The sequence below is a fragment of the Mangifera indica genome, chromosome 18, assembly GCF_011075055.1.
Source record: "Mangifera indica cultivar Alphonso chromosome 18, CATAS_Mindica_2.1, whole genome shotgun sequence".
NCBI lineage: Eukaryota > Viridiplantae > Streptophyta > Magnoliopsida > Sapindales > Anacardiaceae > Mangifera > Mangifera indica.
In genome coordinates this window covers 7,881,568-7,908,233 of record NC_058154.1, presented here as the reverse complement: position 1 = coordinate 7,908,233, position 26,666 = coordinate 7,881,568, and the positions used below count along the sequence as shown (strand labels likewise).

Here is a 26,666-nt window from a genome sequence, read left to right as displayed (position 1 = left end):
CATTATGATGAGGGGTCAAGGGACATTGCTAGATAACACCACATGATCAGTGGGAGCTTTGTTTTGTAGCGAAAAACGAAGCATATCGGTTAACGACAAATTTGGGTTATATAGTGATATAATGAAACGTATCGTCTGATATGGGACCCACGACTACGTCACTATAAACCTTGAAGGTTACACCCATATTTAAAGGAAGAAAATGGTGTTATGAAGCTAAAAATTTTTATCCATGGTTGCCTAACACTTTCCGAGGATAAAAATTGTGCTTTTCAAATAAGATTCGAAAAATGGGTGAACTTGTCATTTTGCACCTTTTAAATTGTTTAGAAAGTTGCATGAATAATTTTAGGCACAAATTATTCAACATTTGTCAAATTATGATTTACTCTTAATTATCAACCAATGAGAATTAAACACATGATTTAACTTGATAAATATCAAGTTTTAGTTTAATAAATGAGAGAAAAATGTAGAAAATAATATACATTTTTCTTCTTCTTCTTCTTCTTCTTCTTCTTCTTCTTCTTTTGCTGGGAAAGCTTCCATTTTTCTTCCTTTTTTCTTCCTTGAAGGGTGCAAGTCAAGAGATCACTTATTTTAGTGATTCAAGTTTCCTAACTTTAAATCAAATTATAAGATACAAGGTAGTTTATATGTTTTTTTGTTTTATTTCTTGAAACAACATGTAAATTTTATATTACAATTATTACATATGATGTGAACATAATCTAAAAATTATAATTTTCTTGCCAAAATCCTACACTTACGCCATCTGAAAATTGACCTACAAACCAATAAAGTAGGTTGCAATCCCTTCTTCCATGGAAATCCCTAATAAACATTGGAAGTTATATTCTTCGTTCATTGTAATCTATTTCAATTTCTTCTCTTCAAAAGTCTCCAACGTTTCAAACTTCAGTTCCTCCTCTAGCGTTTCTCTAGCAAGTTTCTTCTCTTTGATACTTTCTAATTTCTCCATTGTAGTTTCTTCTCTTTGAAAGTATCTGTTGTTTCAAACTTCAGTTCCTTCTCTTGTGTTTCTCTAGTAAGTTTCTCTATCATTTCTCCAACAACCTTTAACTGTTCAACAATGTCAACACGAACTTGAGTATTATGCAAGCTGATCACAAACTCTAGAGCCACAAAGTGAGCCAAATACAAACAAGTATTTTTCATGGTTTAGTAAGCCCAAGTCAAGCTAGAAGCTCACCTGTATGTAAACAAGTTAAGCCCTATTCGGGCTCGGTTTGGCTCGTATCCACCCCTAATTGTAACAAATGATATTATGCATCTCTCATATGTGCACAGAGGTGATCTTGTGTCATGATGTATTTCCTAATGTAAGTGCATTGGACGCATTTCCATAAGCTAATTGTATTGATAGGCAAACTTAAAGCTCAAGTCTTGCCTCATGTCATGACTTATACTCTATCCAAAGAGCAGTGTATGATGGAAACTTACATTTTTTGTACCAAAGTTAGGCTAAAGGTGAAGATCTTATTAAGGGGAACTCTCAAGGTATGTCTTAAGAGTTTGACATTCCTTTGCTACCTTTCTTTTTCCAATGGAGGTGATATTACAATATATATATATATATATGCTTATTTTTTTATATAATTGGGGGATTATCTCTTTTATGATTTGGTCTAACCAAATTGTTTGTAGTGGTAGCTTCCAAGCAATGTTTTTACCATTAGATGAAAAGAGGATTCAATGCTTGTAAGTAGGTCATGGATTTGTAGTCAAAACTAATGATCATAGGAAAAAAGGCTTGTATGAGCGAGGTTAGAGTTGCTACATATGGAAATCCATTTTGGTTGGCCTAAAAAGGGTTTCAAATAGAATCTTGAGACGTTAAAAGCGTGAGCTCATGAAGTCTTGCCTTATTGACTTGGTAGAGGGATCTTGGGTTTGAGATTAAAATATGGCTCGAAAATTAAGGAAAAGTGTAAGAACAAATGAATTCTACTTGATCCTTACTTCATGGCATATCAGCTTTTTACTAAGAGAAACAACACATGATTTGACGAAGATGATTGCTACTTTGTACTTCATTTATATTTGTACACTAAATGAATGAAGGAACTTTTTTAATCTTACTTGAATGCATTGTGTTTTGTAATTGGAAATGAATACAATTAAACAAAATAATGTCGTTATTATTTTAATTGCATCTTTGTCTTATTGTCTCCACACTTATAAGGATCTTCATATACACTCTTATGCAATAAACTAACAAATACAAGAGAGATAAATGTTATATTAGGTTCTCTAAAGCCAAAAAATTGAGTCAATATATTGGTAATTGTATCATGTTTGTATGAATAAAACTAAAATTTATTCATCAATTTTTTTTTTTAACTTTACATAATTATATGAATGCCTTTGAGATGATAAAATTGTGACAAAAAGATCAACTCATATCGCTAATTGTAGGAACCCTATGATTCACATTTCGTAGTAATTTTAGAAATATTCATAGTACTAGTACTACTCTAACCTTGGACACATATAATAAAGTTGGAATATCATAGTGTTAAATGATTCTACCAAAATGCAATGTCACATATAATTCAATTATGACTATTATAATGTTGAATTTCCTTAAGCTCAGTGAGCTCAAGCCGAAGGTTGAGCTCGACTAGCAAAAATAAAGTTGAATCCAAGCTATACCATGTTCAAGCTTGGTTCAACTCGAATCCATCCTAATAAATAGGAGTGTCAATCACACATATTTTATTTTTAGGGTAAATTGTAAATTTTTATAATTTTTAGGGATGATAATGAAAACTTTTAGGGGTTTTTTTGGAAATAATTAAAAAAGTTTGGGGTGTTTTTAAAATTTTCAAATTTTAATATGCTCTTTAATAGTTTAAAAAATTATAATTATACCTCCAAAGAAATAAATAGAATGCAAGAAATTAAAAACGTAAATGTCACATTAAAGTTATTAAGATTATAAATATATTTTGATAATGTATAAAGTGAATATGATAATTTTCTAAACATGATAGAGGAAATCAACGTTTTAAGAATCAAATTAGAACATGAACTATTTTGTGAGCCAATTCTGGCCAAACTGGTCAAGTCATTTTGACCGGATGGTCCAATCGAATTTTTAGACTTCATGTATAAATTACATATGATATTATAAATAGTCTGAAATAAGCTGTCAAAACACATAATAAAAGTATTATGATTTGTCTTTATTTCAATAAAAATATTTATGTTTTTTCAATAATGTTAAAACTTAAAAGATTAGTAATGTCTTTATTGAATAAACTATATAAAACTGTTTATTACATTGTTACACATAATATGTAAATCATTACACATAAAAATAAAATCATACATAAGAAAGTCTAGAAAAGTTGTGGTGGAGTTTTCAGCATAGAAAATCATTACACATAATATGCAAATCATTACATAATGTGATTTGTTGTCAGACTTTTCATGGGAAGTCACAACTGTAGTGAAGTTTTCAGTCAAAGAAGTCAATTACTGAGTGCAAAAGATCATAACTTCGATAGAAGAAGTCAAACATTCTTAACTCACCGTCGTTGACTCACTTTCGTCAAAGTCTAGGGATTATGGTGGTTAGGGTGTTGCTACATTTGTTAGGGTTAGGATAGGGTAGAGAAATGAACAAAGGATTTTGGGGATTTTTTTTTAAATTTTGATTTATATGAACTAGGCATTAGGTGAACTGAAAGAAACCGTGAACTGGCTATGAAATGTCGGTCCACCTGTAATCCAATTCTATGAATTAACCATCTAACTACCGATTCACGGTTTAGTCAATTGGTTTGGTTTGGTTATGCATACCATGGAGGAAATGTCTATTGCCCCTAATAAGTTTTTAAAAATAATAGTTCCACCCCCACTTATACTCCATGTTATAATATTTAGATAAAATGACATAAATATCCTTTGATTGTTAAAATTAATAATTGACTTTCATAAATGGTGGTAAATTTATTTTTCAAACTTAAAGGATGAAAATAGATTATTTCATTGAACCTTGGGTGGGAAATCGTCATTTGGCATTAAGATAATGATATAAAATGGAATCTTTTGAAAAGCTCCTTGAATCTTCTATGTTCATCTATCAAAGTGGGACTGGTTCAACTTTCAAGTTAATTTAATCAACAGACAATTCAAACTTAACATAAATAGTATATGAAAGTGAAAGGGTTCATATCTAAACAACATAAATTGAAGTTTTTGTAATTTTGTTATTTCAACTTACACAAGTTTAAATGATCTTTCTTTTCTATGAAAGCAATATATGTCCAATTAAATTATCTAAAACAAGAACAAATATGACTAAAATATAACAACTGGTTCAACGATGAACACTTGTCACATGTTTTTGGGGTTGCCTCAATGATAAAATTCTTGCCTAGGCAACCTAGGGTTTCCAGTTCCAACACTTCTCTGAATCTAATTGACATACATTAAGAATTATCATAAAAATCTCATTAATAAGCATGCTAAAATCAAGAAAGAACTCGAATTTATTAAAAATGAAAAAAAATTAGCATCAAATGGGTTAAAAAAGCTTAGAAGTGAAAACGATGTATTACTTGAAAAAGTGACTAACTCAAATAAAATTTTTAAAAAATTCAAGATAGGCACAAGAAGATTAGATGAAATGTTTGCATATCAAAGATATGTATTAAATAAGAAAGGTCTAGGGTATAATGAAAATAATCCTTTTATAAAATCATATATGTCATTAAAGAATGATAATTCATTACATTTAAAATACAAATTTTGTGCTTTTATTGGTCATAATATTGGAAAGTGTCCAATTAAAAATGACAAACTATTCAAGATAAAAAATGTTTGGATTTCTAAAGGAATATTAAAAACTAACCTTGATAGACCCAAAACTATTTAGGTATCAAAGAAAACTTAAATTTCTTTGTAGGTGTATCTTATAACATTGGAATCAAATATTGCAAAATAAATAGCTATGCAAGACACATTTTCAAGTAATGAAGATAAGAGCACCAAGGTATTTTGAAAATTATAATTTCTTCAAGATGAGAGCTTAGGATGTCAAGTTATTATATAAACTTTTCCCTTAATTCGATAACCTATGAGTTTGATTGTTGGTTGGGTAGTTGTTTGAATATATATTCTTTAATATATTTTTGGTTGAATGCTCATTTATATGATGATAATAATATTTGAATGATACATTTGAATTGATTGAGTGAATTCATGTGTATCTTGATAAATATGTGATGATATAGATATATTTTTCAATTAATATCTATGTAACATTTGATATAAGTTTGAGCATTTAAATGTGTTTAATGCTTGTTACAAAATCGAGTTAAATCAATGCAAACTTGTGTTCAAAATTATTTATGACTTGTTTACATAAAATCTCCTTGAAGTGATAAAGATATCCAAGATTTATATCTTGAAGTGTTTTGATTTGATGTATGATTATTTCTCTCACTGCATAATTTTAACTTCAAAATTCTTGAAAAATTATGTGTTTTTTTACATAAATGTCTATTCATTATTTTTTATTTTTGTCAGTTATTTTATGTAAAATGCTAATAGTTTCTCAAATTTAAGTTTTTATACATTATGACTCTTTGAGGAACATGTTTTTTTTATAGTACTCAAACTTATTCTTATGTTGGTTATCATGTTTAGTTAAGTACCATATTTAAATTTATTGATAATGATTGATTAAATAGTTTTTGTAATCATAATTTTAAACATTGAGTTGTGATGAATTGATTATAGATATATTTTTGGATATGTGTCATTTGAATATTGCATGTTTGATGAATAGATATAAGGGTAGATGAATAATATCTCCTCTTGATTCCTTCTTGATCAATTGATTTTAATGCCTTTTGTTCATGTTGGTTATCTTGAAATCAAATTAGTGAACTTGATGTGATATTTGTGGATTGAAATTGAGGTGAATGCTTGAGATTAAATTGATGGTGCTTGGAAAGAGGTTTGGTTGATTGAATGAATTATATTAGAGTGTATTTTTTTTTTTTTTTAAAAAAAGGGATTTATCAAAAATATAGGGAACAATATGCCAAAATTATTTCAAAATCTTACCAAATGAACTTGCTTTAACACCAAAACTTGGTAATTATGTTTGTTAAGATGTATTATAGTAAGGGGAACATATAGTCATTAACTAAGGGGGAGAGATTGGTTTGTTTTAAATGATAATGAATTATTGTTAAGTTAAAAATAAGTTTGTTTTTTTATGAAATGAGTTTGGATTTTGAATTTTTTTTTTTTAAAATGGTTTATGAAATGAAATGGTTAATGGAATGGTTTTATGATTTTCTTTTTCTCTAAATGGTTAATGAAAAGGGTAAATGAAATGGATTAATTGTGATTCATTTTCTTAAATTTGGAATTCAAATGAATCTTGATTTTAAACTTATTATTACTTTTTGATTAATACCAAAAAGGGGGAGAAGTGGTTTGAATATTTGCATTTTTCAAGCTTAAGCAATATGTGCAAATTTATGATTATGTTAGAGAGAGTATTTTTAATAGCATTTTTTTATTCAAACTTGGTTTTTGTCATCAATTAAAAAGGGGGAGATTGTTAAATCCCTAGGCGTTTTGATGATACTAAAAACACAAGTTTGAATATCTAATATTGTTTAAGGAATGTGTGAAAAACATTATCAAGTGGACACAAATTAAAAAATGCATAAACAGAACATACACACCCGTGTGTCATGACTACACGCCTGTGTATTAAGCCAAAACACAAGGAAAAGTGGTTGTGTATCCTTCCTGTGCAGTTTTGGGCAAAGTCAACATGGTCAAACAAAATATATGCCCATGTGCCTTAAAACACATGCCCGTGTACTAAGGATGCTTGTCACTCTGTCTGTTTCTTGCCCATCCTTTCATGTTTGAAATACTTTGCAATTTTGAAGCTCTAAGAAAAGAGGCTTGTCTTGGAAATAAGGACACTCGTCCCTCAAACGGCTCATTTAAAAAATTTGACCGTTGGGAGCTTTGACTGAAGATTGACAAAATTGGAAAATTGAAGGACAAATGCCCTATGTGTCTTGCAAACTTTTGTAGAAATTGTTGATTTTGATGTTCAATGGATCTATTCTCCCAACTAGCGGTCATATGAACTATTTCAGCTATCTCAGACTATAAATTGAAGACTTTTTAATGGGAAATAGGTTAGAGATCACACATGTAAAATTCTATACTCATTTTCTTCTCTAATTTCTCTTCAAAGGTTACAACTCATTTATTTGAGAGAAACATTTGTACTCATTCTCTGGTATCAACCTTGTAAAAACATTCACAAATATTATTTTTTATATTCAAAAACTTGGGTGAAATCTTGAATAACTATTGTAGTGGGCAAAATCATACATAACTATTGAGTTGGGCGTAATTTCAAATCAACTAGTTTACATAAGTGAAATCCCAAATAACTATTGTAAAGAGGGGATTCTTTACTAGTAGAACTTCAAACGGGTTGTTTGAAGAAGTGGACGTAGGAAGCTTAGAAAAAAAACTTTGAACTACTATAAATTTTGAGTATTATTTTTCCCTATTTTTTTTACTTTATGTTTTATGTCTGTGTTATATGTTTTGACAATTGGTTGAATATTGTTGATGTTTAATTACTTGAGTTTGTTGGTTGTTGGATTTGTTTAAATATCTTGTTAAATTTATTTGTTTGATTGTGATTGATTATAAATATGCTTAAAAGATTTTATTTGGCTAAAAGTTTTTAGATAATCCTATTCAACCTCCTCTAGAATTATTAGTCATTTAAGGTTTTTCAATAGTGTTGAATGATTATGATAAAAGGTAGTGTCACATATAATACAGTTAGGACTACCATAATGTTAAATTCCCACGAGCTCAGTGAGCTCAAGCCGAAGTTTGAGCTCGCCTAGTAAAAATCAAGTTGAATCCAAGCCGTATCATATTCAAGCTTGGTTCGGTTTGAATCCAATTCTAATAGATAGAAGTGTCAATCACACATATCTTATTTTTAGGATAAATTGAAAATTTTTATAATTTTAGGGATGATAATAAAAAATTTAGGGGATGACAATAAAAAATTTAGGGGTTTTTTAGAAATTATAAAAAAAGTTTTGGATGGTTTTAAAATTATGAAATTTTATTAGCTCCTTAATAGTTTCAAAAATTATATTATGCCCTCTAAAGAAAAGAATAGAATGTAACAAATTAACAATGTAAATGCTATATTAAAATTTTTAGGATTATAATATATTTTGATAATATATAGGGTGAATATAATAATTTTCTAAACATGATAGAGGAAATCTCTACTGTCCCTAATAAGTTTTGAAAAATGATACTTACACCTCCACTAACACTCCATGTTTTGAAATTATGACAAAATAACATAAATATCCTTTAATCATTCAAACTAATAATTGACCTTCACATACAGTGGAAAATTGATTTTCAAACTCAAAGGGTGAGAATATATTATTCCATTAAACTTTGGATGCGAAATAGTCATGTTGCCTTTAGATAATGATATAATATGGAATTTTTTTAAAAGCTCTTTGAATCTCCTATTTTCATCTATCAAAGTGGGATTGATTCAACTTTCAAGTTAATTTAATCAATAGGCAATTCAAACTTAACATAAACAGTATATGAAAGTGAAAGAGTTCATATCTAAACAATATAAATTGAAGTTTTTGTAATTTTATTATCTCAAAATGACTTTCTTTTTTTCTGAAAGCGATATGTGTCCAGTTAAATGATTTGAAACAAAAGCAAATATGACTAAACAATCACGATTGGTTCAAAGATAGACACTTGTCACATGTTTCTGGGGTTGCCTCAATTATGAAATTCTTGCCAACGCAGCCTAGGGTTTTCAATTCCAACACTTCTCTGAATCTAATCTGACCATTGCTAAAAACAAGCAAACCCCATATTTTTTTAAAGAAATGTAAACTAATTCAACCATTGAAATTCTTAATCATTCTACTTTACCGCATAAATTAGTAATCTAAAAATAACTGAATAACACAAAGAAAGAAAACTTATATGTCCTTCTCACTCCAGCGTGCGCATACAGACTTCATACAGAGACCGTTTGGTGAGACATGCATATTGCAGAAGAACAAACAGTCAAAGGAGTCATTCAGGAACCCTAATTGGAGCTATCAAATAATTCCCACCACTTAAATTAGCAAATATCAAATCTGAGGCTATTCAAGGTGTTACACATCAACAAATAGGAAGATTCCTTCGTCTTTGTGTGAATATCTCGTTTAGCATGGCATAGTTTAATTCTTATCTAAAAGATTATCAAAGGAAAAAGATTAGATTATGAATGCAGCCAAACAAACCATTGTACATGTATTCTTTTTGCTGTCCATGGTGAAAAGACTCACCTCAAACTTCAGCACCTGAACTTAAAATAGCTTGGCCATGTGCAAAAAAAGTAAGGTTGTCGAATAGCAAGCCGTCTGTTAGCTGTAAATAGACTACAACAATCATAAAAAAACACTTTGTATTATTTTCTACATATTTCTCAGTATTGTTTTGACAACAAGGAGACGACAGCACCTCTTCAAGACATCAGAATCCGTATAGCTTGTCTATCATAAGGGGACTGATAACTTTGAAGCCATGGATACTCAGCTCATGCCCAGAAAAAAATAAAACAAAATTATATGAACGTCACTCTAAGTGCCAGCATTGAAGCTGTAACGATCAAATTATCTCCCGCAGTAAATCTTCCATAGAAACCATTGTTCAATCACATTAACAATACAAAGATATACAGAATTCATGGATATAGACATTAATCAGAACAAAATGAAAAATAAAACAGTACTACGAGCAGGTTGAGCCAGTACATTTTGGAGGCAGTGTTATATTGAATTTTGTTTTAAAGCCAGTGAAAAATTATAGGATGTTTGATTAAAAGTGCCTCTTTTACTTAATAGTTTTATTATTTCCTTTTCTTGTTTTTGCTTTCTACATGAACAGATTTCCTGTCGTTTCAATCTGTTTTATAAATTCTTCCTCTTAATAATAATATTGTGGATGAAACCTTTGTTTTAGATTTAGGGGCTAAACCATGTATAGAAAATACATTGTAGGGACTTTGTTCCACAGATTATTTTGGAGGAATCTAAAATAGTTCAAACTATAAATTCACATCAGACCGATTAAAATTTTTTGTTTAATTTGGCTTGTGTTGGAAAAATAATAATAATAATAATTTGATTTGAGTTGTAATTTAATCAATTTTCAAACCGAACTAAACGTAGAACCATTTTTTAATATATATATATATATATATATATATATACGTCTACCTTTTTTATTTTTTCCAGGTGAAACATTTATTAAAGATATAAAGGCTGTTCAACAATATGTATTTTTTTTTAAGTTCGACCCATACACGCCCCTATGATGACCATTAACTCATCCTAAAACTTTGAATAGTCCCTGTGACAGAAATATAACTATTTTCTTTCTCATAAAAATGTTCAAGCAAGTTGCTACAGTAAAACATATTACATAATGCAATTACAATAACACTCACTATGTCCATCACTGCTGAACCTGAAAAATCCACAAGATATATTCATAATGTCAAAGAAAAATCCTTTTGATTTGCATTTCATTTGGAGATCTTACAACCGCCCAACAACAAACCCTGTATAGAGCTTACAAATATAAACATTCCTGATTAATATAGTAAGGTTTTCAGGTTTACGGCTAACAATTCTTGCTTGCCAAAAGCAGTTCTATGCATGCGGGATGAATAAAACTCAATTCCCTCATCAGGACATCCTTTGATCTGCAACGATACAACATAAACCACTATTAAATGTAAATCATTGTATTTTTGTTCCCTTCCTGGCTAGGAGAAATTTATGCACTAATCTACTAAGGTTTAGCTCAAAAATTATGAATTCAAACAATTATTTGTATCCTTTCTGTTCTACATGACTCATCCCAAAGCATTAACAATGTCTACCACAATGTACTGCTTTTATCAATGTCCGCAGCGGTGTAGTTGCTCTTATGAAATATAGGAATCGTGTCTATAATTCATATGCAATTACACAGGTAAATAGACAGGTATCAAATATAATTACATCTACGGGATAAGAACACAGATCAGTACCAAAACTTGATCACTATTTTTAGACCTTTTTCTTTGTTTTCCCTCTTGGCTAAGTCCATTTAAACTGATATATTTAGCTTGTCATAACTGTGTGGATGAACTTCCCATATAAACAAATGGTAGACTGAAAAAAAGTTTGTCAGATAAAACATGCAGGAAGAGGAGGATATAAATTTTGTTTAGTGGATTATAACTTTGTAAACATCCAAAAGCAGTGCAATATCTAGCACAAGTATGTTTACAAGTGGTAAACATCTGCATGGAAATATAACACAAACACACACCGATACAAACAGAAAGAGAAACATACACTCAGACACACAAGGAGAAAGAGAGAAAGACAACCATTACCATTTATCAGGCTACATTGTAAGACCCATGCCAACAATTATTTCTTTTTAGCAATTACGGCCACATTCCTTGGAGATAATACAGGATCAAATATAGGTAACATGACTGCTTCCAGATGACTGCCTTGTTCCTGGAGGAACAATAATCTGTCCAACAGAATATATGTTTCTAAAAGAGGCCCCAAAGCAGCTCGTAGAGACCAATAAGGTCCTATAATGTCCTGTACATAGTAGGTTTATCAATCAGGACCTAGCTCATCCGTATAGACATGCAGTGAATGCTTTTGCCTCAAGTCTAGTAAGTTGTATAAAGGAAAAAGAAGTAGAGATAAATCTTGTAAAACACTCTAAATGCAATAGTAAGCAGGATAAAAAATAGCTTACAGCAAAGGGCTCAACTTCATCCCATATCTGACAAAGACTTTGGCTGTCCACAGGTTTGAGACCGAGGCGACATAATCCAGACAAGCAAAATTTCTCAAAGAGTAAATATTTATCAGTACAAACAGCAGTTTCTTGTCTCATACTCTTGTATGAAGAGTTTCCATGAGATACAGCAGCCTTGTCCAAAATTGAGGCTGATTTGTCATCTGCAGAACATCTCTTGTAAGTTAAGTTTTCGTATCTCTATAACATGTTTTGTCATCAAACCGGGAGGAAATTTTGATGATTTGATCCAAAGAATAAACTCCACAAGAAAATAGTTGTAACAGAAGTAAAAAACTTGACTTGTGTGGAATAAATTGAATATCCATTTATTTTAATGAATTATTTGACAATATTATAATTGGAAAATAAAATAATTAGCTTAAACAATATTCTAGGTACACACGGAAGAAAATTCTAAGAAATTGAGGGTTATTCAACCATTGCATGAATAATTAAAATTTAAATTTCAAGTCAAATAAATTATATAGAATTGGGTTAAGCGAAATCAATATACCTTAGTGCTTATTGGTTTTTCTTGCTATGATTTGATTTTCTGAAATTAAATTAATTAGTTTTGTTTTCTTTAGATTTAATTTAAATTATCACATTTTTTAATTGTTTAAACAACAATAAGGTAAACATAATTTTGGTAATTAGTATTAAATCATAGTGGGAAAGATATCTTATTCACTACTTTATTATTTGAACGATTTCGTATAGTTGTGAATTTCCTATCACCAATTTCGACAGCTTTTAAAATGAAATAAGTTCATTGTTACCTGCTTTAGGTTGTCCGATCTCCACAGTTGTGCGTGTGATGTCAAAGTGTTTCTGATTAAAAGATGGACGTGAGCTTTGTTCACATTGTAAGCAGGACTCCAAGATCCTCCTTTGTTGTTGACGGCGCAATGCCTTGCCTTGTCGTCCAACTGAAGGACTTGTTTTAATTACTTCTGTATAAGATCTAGAAAGGACCTTCAGAAGAAAGTTAATCACAATATAGAAGTCAAAATAAATTTAAAAAATATTTCTTCCAAATCTTCAAACTGAATTAGAATTGTACAATCTCCATTAAAATGTGGGAATGCACAAATAGGAGTCAAAAAATTACAGCATAGAACCTCAAATCCTTTGGTTTCATACAATGTTTTTAAACCCAGTCAAAGGGCTTGTCTGCAAGTCAAAATCTGTTGGACCTATGATGTTGGCATAATATAATTAAAATTTTTAAAATGGGTTTTAGCTATGTGACGGATGTCATGCTGATTGTTGGACCGGTCTGACCTAACTATCGAACTAGGGTGTAACACTATTCACCAAGTTCAAGCCTAGGTTAATGTTTTAGTCATAACCCAAACCAGATTTGGAGCTAATTCCTAGTCAGACCAGCCAGGTTTTAAAACAATGGTTTCATACAAATGAAGGTATGTCACAAGCCTTCTAACTACTGAGGTTACTCGTATGAAAAGCTTGGGAAGAATCAAAGTATCAAATAAAAATATAATAAAGATTAAGAGAGCACAGAAATCCCCTAAGTTCCTTTCCTTCGGTCATCCCAGAAGATGAAAAAGAACAATAAAATGACAGAATTGGAAACAAGATTGAATCATCTGACATATCGAAACCATCCAGAAACATGGCACACACTCCATACACAAAGGGTTAAAGGATGCAAAGCAATATTGAGACTAACTTGCAAAGCAAAATCGAGATCAACTTGCAAAGCAATATGGAACTAATAAATATGAAAAAGAACAAATTCAAAGTGTTTCAAAGCTAAATAACAGAGACAATAATAAAACAAGATTGGAACACCACATACCATTTGAAAAGCAGCACGAAAAGCATGCAACTCAAAATTATGAACACCTGCATCTCTATGTAGACTTCCCCATCTCTCTGCACTCTAAACAAAGTAAAGCATGTCACCGAATTCATTCTAACGTCACTAAAACAAAAAAGCCTGTTCAAAGCACATGCAGAAAATTTGTCCAACTAAAGGCTAAAGTATAACAGTCAGACATATCCCAGAGAAAACTATCAACTAGAGATCTCAGGATTTCAAATATGTAAAATAAATCTTTCATATGGATCTACAACGTGACTCAAGCTGATCACATCAATCCTTTGAACAATAGAGATCACCTTTGTCATTGTACAAAGGAAATAAAACACTTTTTTCTTGTTTATAAGAGATTTTCAGTTCATGATCCTATGGAAAAAATTGGCTGACCAAACCACCTAAACATCCCAGCCAGTATGACAATTTTTGCAAGCATTTCTTGTTGTGCCCATGCATATACATTTTCATCCTATTTGCATGGTTTGACAATGCAACTTAAAGCTTCATTTGAAATCTTTATTTATTTCTCAATTATTTATGTTATGGACTTCTTATAACAATAAATTAGAATATTAATATAAAGAGCACAACATATTATGTGTGATTTACATTTCTTCAATCTTGAAGAAATATATAGCAAAATGTTTCTGCAATATGGTGCAGACTCCAAAAAATGCTTGAGATTTTTGTCTCTAGAATGAAGATAAAGAAGCAAATGCATCAAAGTTAGAATCTATTAGAATCTAATATTAGATTATTAATAATAAAATATTAATATGAAAATCATTAAAAGATTTGGACAGGGAGGCATAACAAGGTGCACCAAACTATTTGTTTCTCCTAATGACATATTTAAACATTAAAATAACTTTATACTCATTATCTGTGTGTCATCAGATCAATCGTACTGCCAAAGAGCAACATGTTGGTTCTTTTAACATCTGGGATTCCACATGAGAGTCTTTTATACAGTTATCAAAGAAAAATGAAAAGGCGTGAAGAAGCAATACATGATAAAGAAAGATGTTAAATCCTGTTAATTTCTTTCAGCTATAAAATGTTTAAATGGTAGAAATTGAGAGATCAGAAAGTTAGTAGGATCAACCGTCTTCAGTTTTCCATTTTACCATTACATATGGAGTCAAAAGATTTTAGTCAGGCCAAAAAGTGCCGTTTTATCCCAAGTCTGGGTGTTAGTGCTATAAGCCAAAAATGGTTCTGCAATGATCTGTGGGGAAGCCATAGTGTAGCATGCCCCATGATATTGCAATACCTCATGATAGTTATACCTTGGTGATTATTAGCCAAAGTCAACATGATTTATTTTCTTTGTTATAACCGGTAATGACACAAATCCTAATAAATGAAAAAGCCCAACACATGTTAACTGTCATAATGGCACTTCTGAAATGAAACAAGAAAAGCAAGAGATGCATGTACCTGACAAGCAAGATCACGTGAATTTTTTCCAAGAGGAAAGTTAGCAGATTTAACACCACAACTCATCGGAAAACCACAAAGAGAACCAGCAATGTCAAATCCTTCTTCAGTTAATAAATTGTAACAGCAGCCAATGCTAACCACTGCTTTGACTTCTTTGCACTCCACAAAGGTCCTGGTCCAATAAATAAATATGGCAAATGAAATATAAATTAATTAAAGCCTATTAAACAAGAGATATAATAGTAACAATACATTACCAGAAATTTTTTTATATTAGAATAAAACTGTCTAGCAATAAAAATCCAGAAAGAAAATCTGTTGCACCACAACATAAATTTACTGTCTTACTTGTAAAAGAGCAAGAAGAAACATAGACATGAATAATGCAGAGTGCAACAGCTTACATACCAAAGCAACATGTCCTGTCAGATTGATCATTGAAAGATGGAATTATATGATAAATATTTATTTACCTTGTCACTCTCTTTTTTTTACATTATTAACAATTACTTTTAATTTTCCCTCAACTTTTTTTGCCCCACTAATAGCAATCATTTGAACTCAAGATGTTTATAGATTCACAAGAATTAGATTATTTCAAACAGAAATGTATACGAGAATTTCAAAAGATTGGATTCCTCTATATGGATGCAACTTTAGCTAGTTCCCCTGTTTCACTTTATATCATCACACATGCTGTCACACTACCATAGAGGTGTACTACAGGTACTTCCATCAATTTACTCAACATTATGGTAGACTGACTGTCCTCGTGTACAAACTTGTATGATGATGTTTTACACAGAAAATAAACTAATATGTGATCAAAATTAGGTGTAAATCTCTTCAAATCGCAAACCTGGTCTAATTTTATTTCATAACTATGAACAACATTGAAAGATGAAGAAGCAGGGATTATATCCCAAACCTTCAACGTTCACACTATTTGCATTTTCTAATTTCAAACATCTCATACTTGCAGTAAACTTAAGAGGTAGAGAATCTATATTACTTTAATTTTTGTTCATCAAAAGCAAGTTGAGTGCTATGCTTGTTTAAAATTTTACAATTTACAACCACAATTCATACCTCTTCCAAGTAAGTATTGACATTGATATTAATTAAAGTGTCCTTGAAATCTTTCTTCTTCATTTCAGGAATTTCTATTTCATCATACAACAAAAATTACAATGCAATTAATATGAGAATCACTGGCTAATTAGTTTTCAATAACTAGCCAACTTTTCATTTTAATTATCCTGTTTATTTTTATTTATTTATTTTTTAATATACATAAAGCAGACATAAGTTATTACTTTAAAGTCATGAAATCAAAATGCACAAACCTTAAATTTTATATAAAAAGATTGGATTTACTTGTACTCATTTGTAGATTGGAAAGCTCATTAAGTAACAAATTATTAAATTACAGCATACATAGCATATCATGTATAATCATGTGTAAATAAGTGCTAGCTACGGACTTGAAAGGATCTTCATTCCACCCTTAATTTGGAAAAATATAAGCTCCATATAGAACACTCACTTGAGCATTGTTACTGATAGATCTCCACAAGCATGAAGCCCAGCAAGAACCAATGAAGTTTCACTTTCTGTATTGCCTAAAGTTTGTAGTTTTCTTTCATCAAGTTTTTTATTATCTTGCACGGTTAGCTTTGGCTGCTCAACATCATCCTTAGGTAGCGACATGTTGGTTAAAGCTCTCAGCATGTCAATAGACATTACCTGGCATGTAATTGTCTTGGGCATATTCAGACTCCTGTTTTCTGATCTAAGTAAAAAGATAATTACAAATGGTCAATGTGTAAGGCAAGAAATGGAAGTTAAAAAGCAAAATTTGTTTCAATTATGCTAATGCCAAGCGGTTGACAAACCATTTAACTTCTAATAAGATCAAAAGGCGTCACTATGGAATATGAGATGATCAAGCAGTGTCAAAAACTTAATGAGCAAAACCTGGGCAGCCTATTAATATTTTCATGAATGATCAAAACTACTGAGATACATGGTAAAGATGAGGGAAAAAAAAAGGCTTCTATCACGTTTTCTTAGAATATGTATAGCAACCAAATACACCATGTCAAATGATCAAATGAATATAGAAGCAATTATGCAAGTTATCATTGCATACATTTTCAAATAGAACCTATCAAATAAAACTACAGCTACAAAACATGAGAAAGATGCTCAGACATTATGTTAGTGATATCAAGGTATTAAAGGTTTATGTATAAGAACCAAAAGGGAAAATTTTGATCCCATAAGTACCCAAACTTCCGTATCTGAGCTGAATAATGCTTTTTTATTCGTTCTGCACGTGCATTTGTAACCTTTCCATGATGAGAACAGGCATCTATTGCAACTACAGAATGTTGGAACTGAAAAGATAGAACTTGTGCAAGATAGCCCTACAAATCCAATTCAATCATAAGTTAAGAACCGCAAAAGAAACAAAAAAGAAAAAAAAAAAACTATCATGTTCCAGACAAAATCTATGGTATAAGATATACAATTTTGGGAAGTGGATTTCATTATCAAACTTACAGTTCCTAAATTGAATAAACAAACATCTAACTTCGGTAAATAACATAAACAAAATTGATGAATTTGAGTTTTAAAAAGTTGGATTTCCTAGCTGCACAAACTTTGTTGGAGGGGTTAACAAATCTTTCCTAAGACTAATAGTGCGGGCAAAATTTAAGAATTTCTATATTTTATTAACAGAATATGACAAGTGTCCACCGTCCAGTATGAAAATAAGCCCAACCATCTATTGTCATTTACACCTAAAAAAGAGAACTTTGACAAAGATTGGACAACGTAGACTGAGGACTTCCATCAAAAGTATTTGTTTATATCACAGGGTATAACACTCTTGATAAAGTGGTAGCTCTAACAGAAATAGTGGAACAACTTAAGGATCATGACCAGATATAGTAAGCGTCACTGAAAGAGAATTCTAGCAATGCTAGGAAAATGAAAATAAATCAAAAGCTGAGACCCCGTTATACCAGTAATAATGCTTATTTTTTAGGCACTAGATAGGGAGTAAATATTAGTCAGAAGTGTGGCAAGTCTTGTATTTTGCATCATTATTCTAGTAATTAGCCCCCTTCTTCTCTCTCTCTAGAGAACTCAACTTTTTTGTTGACAAGGGTGGTTCACCACATCACAAAAGTACTGACACCCCATTTTTTCTCCAAATAATTAACACTACAATAAAAAAAATAATAATAAATGACTCCCAGCAACCAATAGCTGTCACAGACTCACAGCTACATTCAAAATTTATCAGATATTCAGTCAAGCAATCTCAATTTTCCAATCGCTTACATAGAAATAAAAGAGCAGAAAACAAAGAGGGCACACCTGGCCAGCACCAACATCAACTATAGTATTGGCACTAATGCTATTTGCTACCAAATTAACCACAGCAGAAAGAACTTCCACCTGATCCCATCATTTACAAATTACAATTCAGACATTAAAGCTAGTGAAAACCAAAAACACAATAGAAAACCGGGACACTCCAAGAGAAACATATATCATCTTATAACAGTGTGGCAAACATCAACATGGATTAATCACTGTTTACAGGCAGAGGAGAAAAGAAATGACATAAAACAATAAAGAATATAAACCACGGATTGAATTTGCATGACATACTTCATGTTTTTTCTTCAGATTCATGCCTTGTGCAAGAACACTGCTAAGTGAAGTCACTTGCCATCCCGGTAATACCTGCAACAAGCCAAGTTGTTGATACGCTGAGAGGTCAAAAGGGATCAGACAAGAAGATTGAATTCAGCTCCAGCTGGAAAGTTGTAAATCAAAGAAGCTTCAACTGTGTCATTTCCCAATGACGTTTCAATAAAATTAAGAATAGATCAACAAATCATTAGGAAGGCTAAAACCATGGTAATGATCAGGTAACGCTACTAAGGTAGTTGCCAAAACAAGAATAACAACATTTACACACCACACATTGCAGGCAATCATAGGACATTGTTCAATAATTCTTATTTTGTTATCAAATTGACTTTGAACACTACACATCACAAACATAACATATTTATCACTAAAAACTCCTCTCCTCCTAGTAATGTTACAAATCTAGCATTTCATGTACCATAGTAATCTCCTATTAACAAATATAGGATTCAGACTATTTCTATACAACAGCAGTTCTAACCTTACACCACGAACTTCTCACACGTATTGCATTACAATTGTATCATTGGGCTCACACTTTTAACATTGAGCATAAATTTAAAAAAAAAGCACACTTCTTAAATTAAATAATGAAACTTGCTGTATAATCGTAAATTCCATAGCTTCTGAAAAAAATGATGTAAGAAAATTTAAGAAAACGCCTTGCATCGAAATAATTTTGAAAACAGCTCTGTGCATAGAAGTCCAAGAACCAGTGTAAAATCAGAAAAATAAAAAATTGTTTCTTCTTTTATCATAGTTTTTTATCTCCGAAAACAGTTTTTACATATTATATCAAACACATTCTCGAATATTTAAATTGAGACATAAATCAAAAATCAAACGGAGCAAAAAATTCATACCTTGTATAAGTCCGCTTGCTCTCTAGGAAGCAAGAGAGACTTCAAAGTAAGAACAAACTCTTTAAGTGAATCAGGCCAGTGGTCCTATAAATTAGACATAATTAAAATAATTTAAACTCAAAACAAAACGCAAATACAAAGCAATGAGAATTGAGATGGCTAATTGTGTGAGGAGAAAACAAACTTGGACGACCCCGGAGGGAATGAGAAGAAGATTTTCGATAGGTTCATTGCGAAGACTGTCAATCCAATCTTTATCAACGGCTTCCCAGAGTTTGTCGGTGAAGAAATTGACGACGTGAGCGCTTATTAAGAAGGTGAAAGGTTTTAAGAAATCCACAATCGCTTTGATCCATTGGAAAGTCTCGGCAGCAGTCTCGCAGGAGTACTTGCACTGCCCAGCCATTTGCATGATAAGCTTTGAAGCTCTGTTCGTTTACAAATTTGCTACTATAATTCTCTTCAAGCCTTTTAAGGCTTTGGTTTTGACAATGTTTTATTATTAAAAAAGAAATATTACTATTAAGATAAATTATTTAAAAAATTATTGGATATAAATTATGATTATGTTTAATTATAATATTATTTATAAATTATTATTATGTTTGGTTAATAGTAATAAATGAATACCAAATATATAATTGACCTAAATACCCTTAAAAAGATTACTGCGTATAAACTGTGTTTGGTTAGATTAACTTTTGTAATGTTTAAAAATATTTTTTTTGGTGTATATACTCAAACATTTCTCATATTAATACATATATTTTTTTTTAATTAAATTAAATCTCACAGGTCTCCAAATATTATACAAAATAAATAACTGCATTTTGTAACTGCATCACAACCTGCATATCACAATTATATATAACTGAAATTCTAAATAATAAGAATTTTTCTTGCGTTTTATAAATAGATTTTCAAATAATATATATAACGACATATCACAATTAAAATCACAATTATATAATGAAATCTTAAGATAAACTTGAAATTTGAATGAATTATGAAACCTTGCTAACAAAACCAGACATCACAAAATTGAAATTGAAGCAACAATTTATATAATAAAATCTTATGGTAAACACAAACTGAAATTTTATGAAACACAAAGTTTACAAATTTGTAATGTGTCCAAACTGAAATCTATCCATCCTATATAATAAATCTATTCATCCAAGAAATACATGAAACCACCATGTAATGTGTTCCAAACTGAAATCTTACTAACAATATGAAAACCAAAAGAATTAGACATTTTTCATATAGATGTCTTACTTACCAATAAAACCACTAATCACAAATTGAAATTATATTAAACACAAAGTTTACAATGATCCAAAACCAAGAACATATAAATTAGTTTACAAGTCACTCCCTAACAAACATTACTAACTAACATCAACACAATAAAAGAAAGTATTACAATTAACAAATAAAAAATTAGCAATGTAAGGAAATTTCATGCATTAAACCATATCCCATTAAGCTATAAATATAGATATCTTTCATACATACCATTCCAGAAATTACAAATATCATGTAATTCCTTGGAGGAGGGCTAGAAACATTGCAAAATACACATATCATGTAATTCCTTAAAGGAAGAGCTAGAAATTTTACTGTCATTACTAATACATTACATAAGGCATACTAGCCCTCCTAATATAGATATAAAGTGGAATTACATATCCTAAACCCATTTTGCCTTAATCAAAAAGCACAGCAAAAGATCATGGGTATTACCTAACCTTACACAACACAGTTTTAGCTATTTATATGTCAAAAACTATCATGATATTTGTCTCCTTAGAGATGATTGTTTTATGGATCAAAAGAAGGACAATACACATTACATTCAGCTAGTTGCTTAATGACATAATCCTTCCTGAAATCCATAGGCAGTTCAAAGAAAAAATCAATCTTGTGCTCCTTCTTAATAATATGCTCTCCAACATTAAGCAACTCTTGCCTACTAAAACCATCCAATTCTAACAAAGCATTAAATAAATTCATTCTTCTATTTTTTCCTTCAACCTCTTTTTTGAAATAAGTGGTAATTTCATGTATTTCTTGTTGGATAGTTTTATATGATTTCCCAAACTTACTAATTTCTTCAACCAATCTTGAGAAGCCTTCATCATTTCTTTTCCTCTTCTTGCTATTTGCAGTTTTCTGATTTATTCCCTCATTCACTGTTTGCTTTTTTGATCCAGTTGCATCTTCTTTGTCTTGATCATTATAATCACTATCAAGGCCAATATCAACTTCTATTATATCCTCATTGTTATCCAAATTCTCAGTATCAAGTTCTTCCACAGCATCAGTTGCTGTTTCAGCCCTTGCACCAGCTGCCCTATCTTTTCCCAACACTATGACTAACGAGTCATAGTGTGGGAAAGGTTTGTGCCTTAAACCCTTTGCATTAGGATGACTCTACAAAAAATTAAACAACCAAAATTTAAAATTAGTCATAATAGAAATATGAAAATATATATTTCAAATAAAAAATATTCAGTCTTACCCTAACCCAATCATCAAACACATCTTTTGAAGCGGTAACACATTTCTCTTCATCATTCCATCCAAAGCCACTTCCATTCTTAATCATCTCATTTATGGCATTGTATTGTCTTTTCAATAATTTAACTCTAGATTCAATGTGAGGTGTAACTTTCAATCCACTAGATGGAAGTCTTTCCCCCATCATCTTCTCCAATTGTACTAGATACCCAACTCTGAAAGTCTCATTGTCTGCCTTCCAATGTGGGCTCTCTTTCAAAATGATGAGACATTCAATTAATATTGCATCCTCTTGCTTAGTCCACTGCCTTTTAAGCCCAACACCTTTACTTTTTTCCCTCCCTCTTGTCCTTTTCTTTGGATCATACAAGGTCATACTTCTTTCCTTATTGCTAGGTTATGTTGCTGACAAATCCATTTTCTAATACATTTTGAAAGCCAATAAATTATGCAAAAACATAATTATCAACAAATTATGTAGACATGATGGTATGAAATATAAAAAATAGAATAATCCCCAATTACAATTCTACATAAAAAACATCCATAATTAAAAGAAAAAAATTCATGAATAAAGACATCCAATAAAATATATTCATTCTCTAATACACTTTGAAAGTCAATAAGTTATGTAAAAAGTATAATCATCAACAAATTATATAAGCATGATAGTATGAAATATAAAAAATTGAAATTAAAGACCTATATAAAAATATTCATAATTAAAAGTCAAATAATTCATTAATAGAGACATCCAACAAAACATATCTATAAAAGGAACATTTTGTTAAGAATGATTTATAATATATAAACATCATAGTTAACTATGAAATTTTCATTGATAAATTTTTATGCATGTCGCGCTCTCATCCATTCGTTGAACATTTCTTGAGCAAGATTATCTCTCCATGCATTCCAATGATCACTTGGTTCCACATGTCTGATTACTTCAACTTCATCACTGTCTTCCTCTCGATTATTGACCATGTCACCAAGCTCACTTTCAATAGGGTCGATAGGCATCTCAATCCTAATCTAATTATACAGAAGACAACAAGTAGAAATGATTCGACATTGTATTTTCACTGGGTAAAAAGATTGTTCCCTCAAAATAGCCCATCTAGCTTTTAGTATTCCGAAACATCTCTCAATGCAATTTCTTGCTTGAGAGTGTTTCATATTAAAAAACTCCTCTGGTGTATTGGGTTGGTAACTTTGCCTTCAATCATTCAAATGGTATCTTTGCCCTCTATATGGTGTCAAAAAACCTTCCCCATTGGTGTATCCCGCATCACACAAATAGTAAAATCCTATAATAAAAATTAAAATATCAATTCAAAATATTTATCTAATATGTTACCCTAATATAACATCTAATAACTCGATCATGGGGTTTTTACCTTAGGGGACCCTTAAGCCATCTCTCTTATTAATGGCATCTCTGAGAACTTTACCGTTTGCAGTTGAACCTTCCCACCCTAGTAAGACATAAATGAATTGCATGTTGGATGTGCAAACACCGAGGACATTGGTTGCAATTTCATTTTTCCTTGTACGATACCTAGGTTTATCGACTGAGTCAACATGCACTTTTATATATGTTCCATCTAATGCACCCAAACAATTCTAGCAATAAGGGAAAAATAAATACTAAATAAGTACTCTAAATGATATAGTAACCTAAAAAAATGTACTTTTGTGTTTTATGTAATAAATATGTACCTTGAACCATTTCCATCTTTCATCTGTTGAATTCTCTATTATTGGCTCAGGCTTTTTAAGTAAAATGGCATGTAGTCTCAACACAGCATGCAATACTGCATGAAATTTTCTACTTATTGTCTCACCAGACCTAACTATTTGTCGTTTAAGCACTCTATTTTTGATATGGTGTGAAATGATATGCAAAAAACTACAGACCATTTCTTCTACAGAAGTATGTCTAGTTGATTGTAACCCTCCATGATTTTTAAGTAACTCACATAACTTAAAAAATTATCTCCTCTCTATTCTACAATTCTGAACACATTGTATATCAATATCAAAAATCATTTTCTGTAAATTTAGTGTCCTGATGTTATGTCTGTGACATGATTCACCAACATATGATATGGAACGCCTAGTTATATTCCTATGTTCAGCTAGCATGGCCACAACAACAAACACAAGCTTAATGAACATGGATTCCATCATATGCAATTGCAAAAGCAAAATAGTGACCAAACGTTGCCTATGTCGGAGAGGTAAACGAGCTATAACTGTTAAACATAAGCAATAAAAAAACAGCTATTCAATTAGTCATTTAACACATGAAAATGGAAATTGAGAATAAACACAATAATGCAAATAAAAAAAACAAAGACAATAAAAATGAGAAGTCCTCAACAATAAATAAACAATTATCATTAGTGCATGTCCACAATTACAAAAATTATTAATTGATTTACTCTAATACATTAATAACATAATCAAATGCATAATTTGATGATGGGGCAGAGCAATAAACATATTATTAACCAATTTTGTCATTAAATTATATAAACTTTCAATTTGTTAATTCCTAATGAAATTAGAAAAAGAAAAGAAAAGAAAAGAAGAAGCCAAAAAAGGTTGCTCTCTTCTAAAAAAATGGAAGGAAAACCAAAGGCACAAAGGAAATCTATTAATAATCATGCATGAAAATCAACACTGTTATCATTGCAATATCATATTTTTATTTTCCAAGTAAAGTATATTAAAAAGAAAAAAAGACCAATAAATTTGAAGGCACCAATTCTGGAACATTTATAATCATGCATGAAAATCATCACCAAAAGGCACCAATTTTTTTTCTAAAAGGCTGGACATTTTGCAGCTGAAAGGGGCAAGGACAACAAGGCAACAAGGTTGGAACCATTTCCAGCAGGAAGAAAAATCAGAAAGCACCAATTTTGGAACTTTTATATAGTGACAGCTACACAATAGGCTGAACACGGCTTTATATGGCACCAAAATGTAGAAGGCAGAGGAGCAATTGCAATTCCCAAGCTCCAAAGCATAGTAGTTTCTGGGCAGGGGCATTCTATTGGGACAAATTTGTTGAAATCTAGTAGCAAATCTTTACATATGCCTATTCTTAATTTTGACAATATATTTTCAGGTTCTTGGGATGATGTTTTCAAGGTTCAGGTGAGAAAATATTGGAATAAATTCTAAGGATTTTTTTATCCTCAACAAGTGGCAACTTAAAGGAGTTCGGAAAATCTTCTTAAAGCAAGAGATCAAGGGTTTCTATACGAAAGCACAAAAGTTCAAATTCAAAAGCAAAGAAAAAGGAGATTAAAAACAAATTTACAATACATTAAAGAAGATGATAAGAGAGAGGAATTACCAAAATTGTTGCTACAACTTGAAGGGAGATGATTTGTTGAGTAGAAATCCTAGCTATGGAGAAGGCAAACACCACTAGTTGTCAAACACAATGAAACGGACTTGCATTAGGGTTTGTGAGGCTTTATATAAAGGTAGTTTAGTGTAAATTGAAGGGTAATTTTGTCCCAAATAAAAAAGTTTTCAGGTCAAATTTGGTACTTGACATATATGTAATTTTAATTGATAAGAAGGGCATTTATGTCCTAAAATTATTATAAGTGAGGGTAAAATGGTAAGAAAAAATATATTACCTTGATAATCTTAAAATACCTAAGGTTGAGATGATAATCAAATTATCGCTTATATTACCTACCACGTTAGCTTAGTAATAAAACATTACTGGAATCTTTTATTACCTTCGTAACCAAACAAAGTAATCTGAAAAAATAAAAGATAGATTACTAAAGTAATGTTTGATTCCGGTAACCAAACGCCCCCTTAGGGTTTTAACGTTCTCTGCTCAAAGTGAGAAATTAACAACACCCAAGTACTTTGTAAGCGACAAATTATGCAGTATGTGACCAATTCAGATATAAATGATAAGGCAAAAGACTATTTCTCACCCAATGATTGAGGTAAACCGAACTTTTTTTTTAAAAATTAATTATCAAAAATTTAAATATTTATTTATTTATTAAATTTTATTGTTATTATCAAAAATAAAATTATCGATTAAAAATTTTATTTAAACTCATATTTTAAATTACCCTAAAGTTTTAAAATGTGTATTTTTACCTCTTACCTTCATATTTTCCTGATTTACAAACTGACATTTTCCTCCCCAAGTCTAATTTTAAACTCTTATTTTTCTCTCATTACAACCGCCCCAATTTTCTAAAACATTTCAGTTTCATCGCTTCTTTGTCCCTCAGTTTACAGATTTGATCTCTGACGACCAT

At 30.8% G+C, this 26,666-nt stretch overlaps 2 protein-coding genes and 1 long non-coding RNA gene across 5 annotated transcripts; all 3 read right to left on the bottom strand.

Moving 5' to 3' along the window:
• Window positions 1-8,386: 8,386 nt before the first annotated feature.
• On the bottom strand, window positions 8,387-10,057 carry LOC123202499. The gene is made up of 3 exons (XR_006498977.1): window positions 9,598-10,057; window positions 9,423-9,515; window positions 8,387-9,325 (listed from the first exon to the last, which is right to left on the bottom strand). It is a non-coding gene; the product is annotated as an uncharacterized LOC123202499 (long non-coding RNA).
• A 434-nt stretch (window positions 10,058-10,491) lies between these two features.
• Window positions 10,492-26,303, bottom strand: LOC123202193 (protein RRNAD1). 3 transcript variants are annotated; one of them, XM_044618022.1, is made up of 13 exons: window positions 26,209-26,301; window positions 20,018-20,307; window positions 19,834-19,917; window positions 18,926-19,000; window positions 18,629-18,709; window positions 17,528-17,667; window positions 16,785-17,030; window positions 15,236-15,410; window positions 13,775-13,858; window positions 12,732-12,927; window positions 11,908-12,113; window positions 11,525-11,744; window positions 10,492-10,843 (listed from the first exon to the last, which is right to left on the bottom strand). In XM_044618022.1, exons 2-12 carry the CDS (start codon window positions 20,243-20,245, stop codon window positions 11,562-11,564), a joined length of 1,698 nt encoding a protein of 565 aa, XP_044473957.1. In that variant the 5' UTR covers window positions 20,246-20,307; window positions 26,209-26,301; the 3' UTR covers window positions 10,492-10,843; window positions 11,525-11,561. The 3 variants fall into 3 exon arrangements, with proteins under 3 accessions (XP_044473957.1, XP_044473958.1, XP_044473959.1); XM_044618023.1 differs by lacking the exon at window positions 18,629-18,709; XM_044618024.1 differs by lacking the exons at window positions 10,492-10,843; window positions 11,525-11,744; window positions 11,908-12,113 and having other exon boundaries at window positions 12,749-12,916; window positions 26,209-26,303.
• LOC123201666 (uncharacterized protein At2g29880-like) lies at window positions 21,658-22,732 on the bottom strand. Its single transcript, XM_044617255.1, has 2 exons — window positions 22,358-22,732; window positions 21,658-22,269 (listed from the first exon to the last, which is right to left on the bottom strand). Exons 1-2 carry the CDS (start codon window positions 22,730-22,732, stop codon window positions 21,658-21,660), a joined length of 987 nt encoding a protein of 328 aa, XP_044473190.1.
• Window positions 26,304-26,666: the final 363 nt, after the last annotated feature.